We start from the raw sequence: 13,270 nt of genomic DNA, 5'->3' as shown, positions 1-13,270 counted from the left end.
CTCTTTTTACATCCTGTGGCTCGGCAGATCGTTTGGCCTGTCCCTGACCTCTATGGTGTAGTATTTTGAAGCGCCCCAAAACTTACAGGGGCCGGGTCGGAGCTACTACAATTGCTTCAGCGGGATCTGTTACCGGGCCGAGGCAGCCGGTTACCAGGAAGCTTTTGGTTCCCGGGAAACTATGCTTATTTGCTGGCTATTGATAGAATATTTATCATGACCTGGACAACTCTGTTCTAGCCTAAAGGACAACACTTCATTACGCAATAGCAAAAACATACCACATTTGAGGCAGTCAACCTCTTGAAATAGTTTAGATACTGCTGAGGACCAGTTTCGGTTGACACTTTATCTTGAGCTGAAACTTTAGGAATGTCGTCGACTTCATCATGATCATGAAATGGGTTGAGAAATGGATCATGTAAAGCAGTTTCTTGCACAGGTTGTGAAATCGATCCTGATATAATGCCATCACCTGATAAGAGGTCAACCACGGTGCTGGTGGAAATTTTGGATTTTGCAGATGGCAACACATCACCGATAAGAGCCGCTGCAAAAGGGTTGCTGTTTACCTCAGATGAAAAAAGGTTGGTGTCGTTTTTGACTTTATCAATATGCTCCCATAACCTCATCCCAGGGCCATCAGAGGTAAAAAAGTCTCTCCATGGAAGAGAAATTCCAAGTATCTCTACCTGTTTCATTATCCAGTAAAGAGCAATCAACTAAAAATTACACCAACCGTCACCATAAACTTCAACACTTTCGGATACAGGACAGCAAATACAGATAAAAAAAATGAAGCTGATTACAAAACAGACTGTACAAATCAGAAAGCAAATCAAACATGTCTATTAAAGAGACGAGAAAAGAGCATGGTCACAAACATATAAACATGCCATCAGATTTGTTCTCCTAAAACTATAAAACATGCCACCACTCAATGACTCATTTTATTATTGTACACGGAGATTCTTTTACTTTGCATATAATCAATGAGGTTTCTGATGTGATAATTTCAACCACTAGGGAAAAGAACATTCTATCAAATCAAGAATGCCATGCCACTTGGAAACAGCAATTCATTTGACCACCTAAATAGGCAGGCCAATTCCTATGTCTTACAATCTATAGCATATCAATAAAATCAAAAGCTATTTTTGAAACAGAGATGATGATCATACCGAAATTAATATCATGTCACACCTAAATTGTTCACCCTAGGATGGTAGCAAACCAAGTGAAGCATCGGATTAGGGAAAAGAAAGAAGTGGGTACTAACTATTCACAGTAAAGAGAATCTTAATTACATCCATGCAAACTTAATTGATTTAATAAATTAACATAACAGTAACGCTACAACTTTCATTAAAATGTACCTCGCCGAGAGTGATTGGAGTTCTTGCTGACACAGCGGGATAGAAGGTGAGTACAACCACACGACTAAGAAAGTCTAGTTCACCTTCCAGTTCTTCAAAATCATACAAAAGTGAAAGATTTGTAGTATCTTGGGCATGTAGGCGTGCACCAGCTCCTGTAACAGCCATATCCTCAGCACTAGTAGGTCCTGGTATAGGTATCGCAATGTTTGTGCCATTCGCACACTGAGGAATAGATGCTCCCTGTAAACAAAGACAAAACTTGATTAAAGTAAAACCAGTATACTGTCCTGTGCATCAGGTAGCTCTCTTCCAATCAAGAGAAATACATAGTTTATTAGAAAGCTCATCATTATTATTATAATTAAATAAACTCAAACCTCATCCAAATTGGAAGTGATAATCAAGCAAAAGAAAAGGGAGATAAAGAAAGAAAATAACATAAACTCAAAGAACTACGATATGGTGATTTTTCCTCCAACTCCTTCTCAACCTGTTAGTACTTAGCTAGAGTAGAAAGAAAGGAAGAAAGGAAACTGTAATGAGAACTACAATATAGACTTGGCAGGGAACTTGGCATTACATCTACATGGCACATACATGTGAGATATGTACCAGGCGTATAAGTTGGTGAGGATATTATTGACATCAAGCAATGGAAAACTGGAAGAAAAAAAAATCAGATTACTTATGAGTGAAATCCTTAGATTGATGGGTTTTTTTTGTTCAAATGACGTGAAACAATGTCGACACATTATGACACATTACCACGTAACTTCATAGTTCACAGGACCCTCCAGAAAGCTTAAATCTACAAACATCAGATGCTCAACAAAGCAACCTTCAACCCAACCCATTCCATTGGTCTAATCTACCAATAAGACATCTGCTGAATGGATAAGATTAAAATCAACTATCATCAATCTTTCTCTTCATTTTGAAGTTCACTTGCACTACAGATTATATTGGTGACCTATTTGATTTCTTATATCCTATACTTGAATGTATAAGCCACCCTTAACGATTAAATATACAACTTAGAGATTCAACCGCAAATCACGGCTGGCCCTAGTTTGTGGAGCAAAAAAACTAAACACTCTTTGGGGTTGAAGAAACTAGTTATAACCAATATTATGACAGTTTGACCAGATATAACTTCTATAGAAGCATTTCAAATTATTCGATTATGAAGGCATGGAAAGTGTGGCTACTAGAGATGAATCAGACCTCCACAACAAGTTTAAGCCTATCTAGATCACGTCCAGTTCTCACGTCAACTCTAGACGGAAATGTTGAACTATCCGCACCATGTGCAATTGTGAGAAGAAGCTGACAAACATGGCAGGGCTCACCAAGATGTACAAAAAGTTCCATAACATCTGCCGACTGCGGGGAAACCTGTAAAGCAGAAAAATAGTCATATTTGATGGAAATTTCAGTTTGTAGTTTGCAATAATGAAAATGTATGAATGCTAAATATTAAGCCTTGGAAAATAGAAATATAGGTTACCCAGATGAGTTCTTTTTGCTTAAAGCTAAGAAGACTGCCTCCATCATCAGAACTTGGCAAAATGCTAGCAACCTGCTTAAGCAGACAACCGAATGGTCTACTAGACACCTATCAGGGGGGGAAGATAAGAAAAATAAGATGATGCTCTATTGCAGCTAAATCGATAGAATGCATATGTAGATTTCTATGTCCACCAGAAACATTGTCTTCCGAATTTCTAGAGCTAAATGATAGAATGAATATGTAGGTTTAAGTTAAAAGTACAATTGTGGCTATGCCCAAAACACTAGCAACTAGTAAATGCGAAACGCAAGAAGTTGATATTATGATTCTAGACAACTTTTATCGGTTAAATACTATATCATACTGAAAGGTGTGGAAGACAAGACGATAAAAAAAAATTACCAACATACTGATTCATTAAAAGATTGTTGTCTCACATTTAAATCACTTTATTCACCACGCACACACTCACAAAACAAAACAAAAATATGTTATCAGGTGAATTCCTCTACTACAAGGTAAAACGGAAAACTGTGGACATTATTGATATGTAATAAAATTGTCGGTATGAAAAAATACATTGTGCATATTATCGAGCTAAAGAGTGAAGACCTTTAGAGAACACATGTAACAAAGATATGAGCGGCTAAACAGAAATGGAAAAGAAGAAATCAAGCCCCTTATTCTTAGTCTAGGATTCTGAAAAAAACAGGCCAATCACGATCCTTTTACCGGTTATATACTATACCAGACTGAAAGTGTGGCAGACAAGTAAAGACAGTAAAAAAAATTACCAACATACTGATTCATTAAAAGATAGTTGTCTCTCATTTGACTTATTTTAATCACCACGCACACACACACACAAAACAAAACAAAAAATATCTTCTCAGGTGAATGCCTCTCCTACAAGGTAAAAAGGAAAACTGCGGACACTGTTGATATGTAATACCAACACTAGGACCTGGTATGGAACGCGAAACCAACAACAAAGACCAGCAACTGGAACAGAAATAAGAAGTGGCAATAATGACAGGGAACTGGAATCAAGACCTCGATATAAAACTAAAACCAAGAACTCAACGCAGGCTGGAACTCTCGAATAGGGACAGGAGCCTTGAGCAGAAAGTGGACAGGAATTAGAGCTTGAATTCAAAAAGGGATCAGGAATCAAGAAAAAGAAAACCATTAACATTGGAACCCAGGACTGGTAACAGGGACAGAACAAAATCAGGGGTGTTGGTGAGCAGGAGAATTCAAAGAGTAAAACAGAGACTAGCCCGGTCACCTAACTATGAGGCTTTCAAACATTTACAGTGGCACAGTGTTGAAACGTGGCTGGAAGACACAATAGGATTCAAATGACACGGCAGCTTGCAGACTAAAATTCTGGCAGAGGCTGTCTAGATGGTTGTGGCGAAGCAGACCTGTGTCAAGAGCACTGGCTTTGACAACATGTAGCAAATCAGTGGAGAGATAATTACTCTCACTAGATTACAGAAAATATTATCAACTTAGAATCAGAATATAAATAAATAAAAGATGGTAGCAATTTTATATTTGGACAAGTAGTTATATAGAATCCATGTGCCAAAGCCAAACACCAGAGGTGAATCCCACTGGATGAACCTACTAGCAGCATCCGAGTAAAACAAAGCTTTTACAGGCATAATTCACCATGGTATTGAGGAATTCCAGAAACCAATATTCCCTAAATACACATAAGTACCTCTGACCTACATCTATGGGTATGTGATAGCTAAGATTTCAACGGGATTGGGTTATCCAACAAAGAGACAAGATTGAATTTGCCAATCTTTAATGTCAAATAGCAGGTGAATGATGACATATAACCGTGAACTGCTAAATCTTTCACCAAATCGGGTCAACCCAAAATTTTCCATATACTCTGGATTGAACAAATTTTCCAAGTTCACTGAATCTATAGCCCTTGATTCCAAAATACCAACTTGCACAAAAACCAGTCATTCACATTTACAAAAAGAAGGCCTACATTACCTAAAAGCTCTTGTAAAACTCTAACTAAAAAAAGTGCAATGATGATGAATTATAAGTTGCACTATATAAAAAATATATAGAACTGTGAGGTACTAAACTGGAATACCCAATGCCCACAGAGCACTACAAAGAAAAATTAAATACTGAATAACTTGCAGTCGTCATTAGGACTGCAGTGCGAGGTACAGGTTTCTGGTCAAAAAACATACACATGCAGTGGTTTAGGTACAAAAAATGATTACAGACATGTAGATATTCACAGTTTAATTATGTTGTAGCAGCCAAAGGCCTGTTACAGAATTAGATGCATACATGCAACCATGCACCTAAATACACAAAGAACGACCATCAACCGACATCATTAGCTCCAAGAAACATCAGTTAACAGAATATGATAATCTTACAGAAAACTGAGATTTAAAGAAGCAATAATACGTGGCTCTATAAGAAATAAGGAAAGAAATATGATAAGAGAACAAAAGCTTCACAATAGGAACTTTCACAATAATAATGGAGCTTTGTAATATTTATTATCCTTTCCATTACTCGTAATATATTCACCTAGAGTGGTAAATATATATATGTCCGCTATCTACATACTAACTCCGTAAAAAACATTGTTTACTAGTGTCATATATCTTTCTCTGCTATATTTCTCTATCTCATGTTTTCCATCTCTATTATAATCATTTTCGGTTCAACTTTAGGTCTTAACGATATATTATGTTTGTTACTGGACATGTAAATTATGGTCAACCTTAACAAGATTTAATGAACTTCAACATGTTTGCAATATGATTAAAATCCACACCTTTGGTAAAGAAAAATTCCGTAAAATTGATGTAAAAAGCTTTTGCAAACGAATATCCGGTTTTTTCGTCCGAATTCAAATTCGGTTTTCAGTTCAGTTTGTGTTAATAGAATTGAGTTTTGGTTCAGTTTTAGGATAGCACGCCAGAAATAAAATAAAAAACCGAAGAAAGCGGACCAGATACACCTAACTACCCAAAGACCGAACCGGTGAGCACCCCTACCTATAATACTCATGCATATGTTAGTTATGTGTTGAAGAAAAAAATTAAAAGATTGATTCATCACCAGCAGATACATACATATAAGGATTGGACTGGAAGTGATGGAAGATGCTTAAAAAGCCGTATACCAAGGAACATCTCTAACTGCTTCTGACGAGAGCTATCCACAACTGCGTTTTTATATCTTCTCTGCAGAGTTATTTTCATATTTTGTGCCACAGAAAATTGTTTGAACTTTCCTGCTTCCTCACTAAATATGCTTAGAATTTGACTGTGCATTGCTTTAGATCCAGTGTAGATTGTTGCATGAATATCACCAGCTATCAGAAAGAGATCAGCAAGTTGACATACTGGTGACAATATTGTAGACCTTTTAAACTCCTCAAACGTCATGTCAAAACGCTTCCAGGGTTTATCTGGACATGGATGGTTCCAGGTTGTAGTCCTAGTATTGTGATCAATATAATATGATTTTCCAGTTACAGCATCAGATCTTTTTTCCCATCCTGGTGGCAGAGGGGCAGTATATCCCCCATAGTTATTAGCTGACTGATAGCCAATGGCCAAGTCACTATCAAGGGATATTCCAAGCCGCCTACACTGCTCTGTGAAAACTTGAAGAGCCCCAAAATAACTAGCAGCATTTGTCCGATCCAAAGAATCAGCACAATTGAAGCGTATGACTCCATGTTGATGTAAACGTATGCAGAACGCACCAACAAGGTCTTCACTATATATTATTTCACCTTGACAGTCCTTCATTCTCTGACGGGAGGGAAGATAATCTCCTTCAGAAATGCCTATAGATATGGTCGGTGCTTTTAGAAGGTACCACAGTCCTTCGATGGTTCTTTGTTCACCTTTTAATTTAATATTGGCATGCCAATCATAGTTTATTAAATGAACTCTAGTGTTAGGAAGTTTCCCTGTTGATCGGATGTGATTCATAGATTCCTCAAAATGATGAACTAAAATGGACTCGGATTTCCCTTCCCCATTCCGTAACAGGTTAATGCACACAATTGGAACCATAGGACTTTTCTTTTGGTTTGTAGCAACTACATCTATATTTCGTCTATCATATCTCTTAGATAATCTCTGGTAATACTCTGTGCTTCCTCTATATGGATCACGGTCGGAAACATAAATTTCTGCTTCTGCAGCAGTGATCTTTAGTTCTGCGCCCCACCAGATGGGAATAGTTCCTCGTCTCCATATATAGGTATTGAAAGGCACACTTTGACCCACCCTTTTGGGAACCCATACAAGTTGCTCACACTCAACTTCATTACCTGCCGACAAAGATGACAATCAAACAAAGATTAAATTAAAATATAAAGAATCAATGGCTTTATATGTAAATATCCTAAGTATGTTACGTGTTTATATTTGTTCAAACTACATTTTACTTGCTTCTGATAAGCCAAAAAGTACACCCCTTCCACTCTTTTGATAACTTATACTTCAAAACATATATAACTTGTACTTCCTTTTCAAGCTTACAACACTCTTGTCAATGGAGATGCTACACGAAGACATGTTATGGATGAAGGAAACACAAACAATCGGAAAACAGTCCAACACAGATTTTGCTAGATTATGTACATGGCTGATGAAATCTCAGATCGAAGTCCACAAAAGTGTTATGATTTATGAAGTATAAGATTCCACTTGCTAAACTTGTTTAAATTATGGATATGCTTATAGCTAACAGTTGGCTCATGCATACGTCCCGATTATCCCTATAATATATAATGTTATGTACAACTTTCTTAGAAAATGGGAATACAATCTTTTCTTACTTGAACGCACTAGAAAGACAGCTTAGACGGGGAAAAAAAAAGAAGAAGAAGCAAAGAAGCCAGTACAAGAGCTCAAAGACTCGTGAGATTAAAGACATGTGAATAAACACAATGCACCCACTGAATTTCACAAGAGAAATGTATTCACATCAAAAAAATAATCAACAGAGTAGTCTTCGAAGATGCAAAGCTACCTGTGCTGTAGCATGAATTAATGCCTCTTGCTAAGTATCTAGTGCCAGGATGAAGCCTGCTTCGACGAGCAATAAGAGCAACAATTCCTTCTTGCTGACCTAAGCTTCCAAAACTTCGACACTCTACAAAACCCTGTAGCAAAAATATTGGATGGCAAATCATCACACAACATATACAAACATTTGTCCCAAGTCAGGCGGTATTGCTACTGGATGTTTGTGGATTTATCATGTAATAGAATGGCAAACCATCACACAACGAAATATAAGATCCTAGACATCGCCGATCCAGACTTGTTTCAGTTATTCTATATAGGGGTAGTTATTTCTGCAAATGCATACATAATCTTGAAGGAAGCCGATAACGGCAAATACCTGCAGTAAAATGACACAGTGGTGCTCCAGACCGATAGTCTTGAAGGGATTTGAGAACCAACGATTCCAAACAAATTCCTCATCAGGGTTGGTTACAGAGGAGTGACTAGGAAAGGGGCGAGTAATGTCCCTTGTTTCACAAAAGTAGTGTTTTCCATCAATATCAAGTTCAGCCAGTTCTTGAATGTTCTTTAATTCTCCTTTCCCCTGGGTTTGAGGGTTTTGAAGTGAGACTTTGACCCATTGGCTCTCAGTAACAGTGTATACACAACCGTCACCGGGCAAATTAGGAATGCTGGGAGTCAGCTTAGTTGCAATGAGCAGCAAGGCAGAGCTCCCAAGGACAGCATAGCCTAATATGGCTCTGGCATAAATGACGGTTTTACAAGCAGACCTCGAACCATTAGTGATGTAGTTTAAGGCCTGGTCTTGGGAGTTGAAAACATCATAACCGAGCTTGCGGTGATGCATAAGAGATCCGGTAGTGGGATCGATATAAATGACCTGAGTGTCTTTGGTAGAAGACAAGGTAGAAACGATATAAACCTCATTGGTAACAAGCGTAAGAACAACAACTGAAGTAGACCTCAATCCAACGGCTGAAAAAATCAAATACAGCATCATTACATATTCACTCACATACATACATACATATATTAGTTGATGATTGTGATGAATAATAAGCATGGGAGCTAACCAGGTGATTCCATGAAACTGAACTAGGTGTGACCCTCCTGTTGAACCACCGATTAATTTATTTAAATATACAAAAAAATATATACTGATGATGATGAAATGTACAGTTAAAAAGATATTAAGACGGTTAGTTGGATTGATCGATCGATAATAGTAACTAATAATAACTTGTAAGCAAGTAAGTAATGGATGGATGAGCAGATAAAAACATACCCTCGGCTGGCTGGCTGGCTGGCAGGCAGCAGTTGAATTGGGAGATAGCGCCGGCCGGAAGATCGTCCCTCCAAACCAAACACAGATCCAACAGATTATAGGAGACTTCTGTTTTGATCCCTTTGGAGTAATTACTAATCTATATTCCTTTACAAAAATTATAAGCAATCATTTTAAAAATAATTATGAAAAAGTTATATTTAAAAACCAACAACCTTTAAATAAAAGAAACTGTCAAAAATTACTCGATTCTTAATAAACTAACTAGCTAATTAACCCAGATTAACGTATAAATATTTTCCAAATAAACCGAATGATATCAAGGTATCTTTAAAGCATGTTGTCATATTAAAATATATAATAACAACGTTAAATAAGTTGATAAGTTGTAACAAGTTATTATATAAAAAACAAAATTAAACGGAAACAAAAGTTGAGTAGTTATGGACACACATTAAAATACATACGATTGCTAAAATCAAAAAAATAAAACTGTTATCCGACAAAACACCATTATTTTCGGTATATTATAACGACAAATTAATGTGATTAAAATCTTACATAATAATATGGACATTTTATTTAATAACAATCTATATTAGTGATATATATTTAATAAAGGAAAGATATTTTAAATTATAAATTAATAAAGTATGATGATGATGATGTCATAATTAAATTAAAAAATGTATGAGAGAACTACGGATGTGCACGGTTTGGTCTAAACCGAAGTAATTGGACGGATTGGTCGGTTTAAAATCAAAAACTTAAACCGTTGGTTTGCCTTTTTAATAAACCGCTCTTATGGTTTGGTTCGCGATTTTAGACTTTTATCAAACCGATTTAACCAAACGGAACCATTTAATTATATCAATGGTATGTTTATTATCTATATAAATATTAAAACAGTATGAATCCTAGCTTTTTAAAACCCTCTTTAATTTAAAACTATTTTTAAAATTTGCCACATAGGATTTTATCCTATGTGTCATCTCTATAATTTTTCACAATATTTATTTATTTATGCAATAAGAAATATTAAATATATATTGGTATGTAAAAAATAAAATTATGAAATTAATAAAATTGATTTTGTTTCCTTAAAACCAACATTAGTTTCATATATAGATTACATAATTGTGTCGACGCATCACACCATTGTCATATTTTTTTTAAAGTTGGTTTTTGATTTTATCTTCAAATTCTTTTCGACTTTTAATATGAAAAGTAATTGGGTTGTTAATTTTTATGCGCTTTATACATCATTATATTTCTCAAAAAATTTATATGCTTTAATGTATTATTATATATTAGTTTTTTATGTAGGTTATTTTAAATAGCCCCACATTGTGCGGGTAAAAGACCTAGTATATATATATACATGTATATATTAATATTCAATATTATAAATTATAAATAACAAATTATTAGTTGGGATAAAGTTGAACATATTCAAATTCTAGATTTAAAATTTTCAAAGATACGATTCCTAAATCACCAAACTAATTAATGTTATATGAATTATATTTTTCAAAATACTTTGTGTGTTTCATTTTAAGTATAAGTGAAACTTTTTCAATTTAGTAATACTAAAAGCTTTTATATATGAACGTCAAAAGTATGACAACCGTTTAATCGGACCAAACCAAACCGGTTAATTGATTTTGGTTGGTTTGGTTTGGCATAACAATTTGGACGGATTGGTTTGAAAAAATGTTAAACCGTTTACATTGGTTTGGTTGAGATTTTTAGCAAAAATCGACCAAACCATACAAGACAACTTTTAAAAAATCTTATGTCATCACAATTTTTCTTTTATTTATATAATAGATTTACATCCTAAACTATTATCTTACTAATAATTTACATTTCAAATTTTTATCTACTAAATTTTTTTAACCAACATGACTTGGCACTCAACACTGTCATCATCGCCAATAGTCGCCGCCATCAATGTTCGTCTCCTGAACCACCAGAGCGTCGTCACCCCACCACCGTCGCATTTCGCGGCTAACGTGCTTTCTTAATGAGTATTATTTTATCAAGTAATAGATTAAATCATATGTAAAACCAAATATATATAATAAAAAGTATTTTGATTTAACCCCTTAAATAAGTTGATTGTATTATTTACTGATAATCTTTACAATAAGACTAAAAGGGTTCTTAATGATATATACTTGTGGCCAGGGGTGTTTCACTAAATCTGCTATGCAGGGCCCCGGATGAGTTTCCTTAAAGGTCTTGAGTTCGAGCCTTGGTAGGTTTTCCTCGACGGTAGTTTTAAATTAAGGAGATGGTATGGTGAGAAAGACTATTTAAAATCCGCTTAGTGCGAAACCCTTTCGTTGTGCGATTAGCACACATCATACCCGTCTGAGGTAAAATTCACATGTCAAAAAAAAAAAAATGTATGTAACATCTGAAGGGAACATAAAGCAGATTTTAGGGGGGGGGGGAATGTAAAAGTTAGTAGAAAAAATTAAATTTAATATAAAACAAATATCAAAGTATGTGCATGAAATTAATAAATTAAATATCTAATTTAACATTGATAGTTTACAACGGTGATATATAATAAGAAAGATATATATTAAAATATAATCGGTAAGTGAAATATTAGATAGAATTATCAATATAATCAAGTAATGTATTCAAATAAATTATAAAGATGAACAATTATATTATCGAAACCTCATAATTAGTTTTGATATTCAATGAATATTATTGTAGTTTCCAAAAAATAAATAAATATTAAGTTAAATCATGTTATTTTTTACGGTAGAAAACATGGTTATCTGAGAGGATGGGGATGGGGTGGGGAGCGGGGTCAATGGTTGACAGGGTAGAAGCGTAGGGAGGGAGTTAATTAGTATAATTTGACGTTTTAAAATTTAGAACATGAAAAATAAAAGTAGAAAACAATTAAAAATGTTTTCTAATTTCTTGAAAAACCTTTTAAGAAAACTATGATTTGATCGCGTTTATTTTATTTTTTCATGTTTTATTAGAAACAAAAATGAAAAAATAATTTTTTTTCAACTAAACGTGTCTTAAGAAACTTTGTGATTTAGATTAAATAAATTAATAAGTTAAATTAATACCCACGAGTTATTACTACTACTCAACCTTTATGTCCCAAAAACATCGTTTGTAAGTCCTAACCCAAGAGATGGTACTAACGGAAGACACCTTTATGTCGATGGTGGGATTACTTTGCAATATAAACACTGCAACTGGAGACGACCAGTTGCAGTGAATGTATACCAAGTTCTTGGAAATATTACTTATGGTGGCAGTAAGTAAAAAGACAATGCAATATGTAAATACGATAAAGTAAATATGGTGAGACCGAGTTGTAATTTTTCAAGTGTATTTTATTTATTGATGTTAAATAAAATACAAGGTTGTTGCGGAACCAAGATAATACACAACTGTAAATATCCTAACAACCTATGAAATACAATCGATCTAATACTTGGAAATTCTCTTGTTAATCGAAACACTTAAAGTTGTGAAATGTTCCCTTTTAAGATTGAGAGAATATTGCACAACTTCACCAAGAATATGCAAAGTCTGAATATGCAAAGGTTGTTTCTTGGTTGTGCAAAGACCTCTATTTATAGGCAAAGTTGGTATTGGGATTCCAATTTTGCCGCTCAAATATGGTTAATAGCATTTAAGGATTCAATTTGAAATTCTTTGAAAATGCTGGATAAAGTAAGACATAAAGTCAACTTATCTACCTACTTTATGTACTTTTGTACTTTAATTGAAAACAATTGATAATGTCAGGATAAAGGTGCATAAAGTAAAAAGGTCTTTCTCGTAATCAGTGTAAAACTTTGTAAGTCCTTTACACTGATACTCTCCCGTCTTAATCTGGGTAGAAAGTTAACTCGGCTTCGCTGCCATTGACATTCTCCTTCTTCCCCTTGATGTCTTCGACTTCAACTCGAATGTCTTCAATTGTATTGGTCAGATCTTCAACTGGAGGAAGTCATTAGTTGCATAAACTGTACATTGCAACTGGACTTTTATATTTCTG

At 34.8% G+C, this 13,270-nt stretch overlaps 1 protein-coding gene across 1 annotated transcript in view; it reads right to left on the bottom strand.

Annotated features, from left to right (window-relative positions):
• LOC122587645 (probable phosphoinositide phosphatase SAC9) overlaps positions 1-9,348 on the bottom strand; it is a 29,122-nt gene extending 19,774 nt beyond the window's left edge. The window contains exons 1-9 of the mRNA XM_043759836.1: positions 9,223-9,348; positions 9,011-9,047; positions 8,314-8,912; positions 7,939-8,071; positions 6,021-7,234; positions 2,887-2,994; positions 2,604-2,774; positions 1,377-1,619; positions 282-692 (exon numbers count right to left, since the gene is read on the bottom strand). Coding sequence (XP_043615771.1) covers positions 282-692; positions 1,377-1,619; positions 2,604-2,774; positions 2,887-2,994; positions 6,021-7,234; positions 7,939-8,071; positions 8,314-8,912; positions 9,011-9,023 — 2,892 coding nt within the window. The 5' untranslated portion in view covers positions 9,024-9,047; positions 9,223-9,348. The remainder of the gene's footprint in view (positions 1-281; positions 693-1,376; positions 1,620-2,603; positions 2,775-2,886; positions 2,995-6,020; positions 7,235-7,938; positions 8,072-8,313; positions 8,913-9,010; positions 9,048-9,222) is intronic.
• Positions 9,349-13,270: the final 3,922 nt, after the last annotated feature.

This window comes from Erigeron canadensis, chromosome 1, assembly GCF_010389155.1.
Source record: "Erigeron canadensis isolate Cc75 chromosome 1, C_canadensis_v1, whole genome shotgun sequence".
In the NCBI taxonomy this organism is placed as follows: domain Eukaryota; kingdom Viridiplantae; phylum Streptophyta; class Magnoliopsida; order Asterales; family Asteraceae; genus Erigeron; species Erigeron canadensis.
This window is presented reverse-complemented; position numbering and strand designations above follow the sequence as displayed.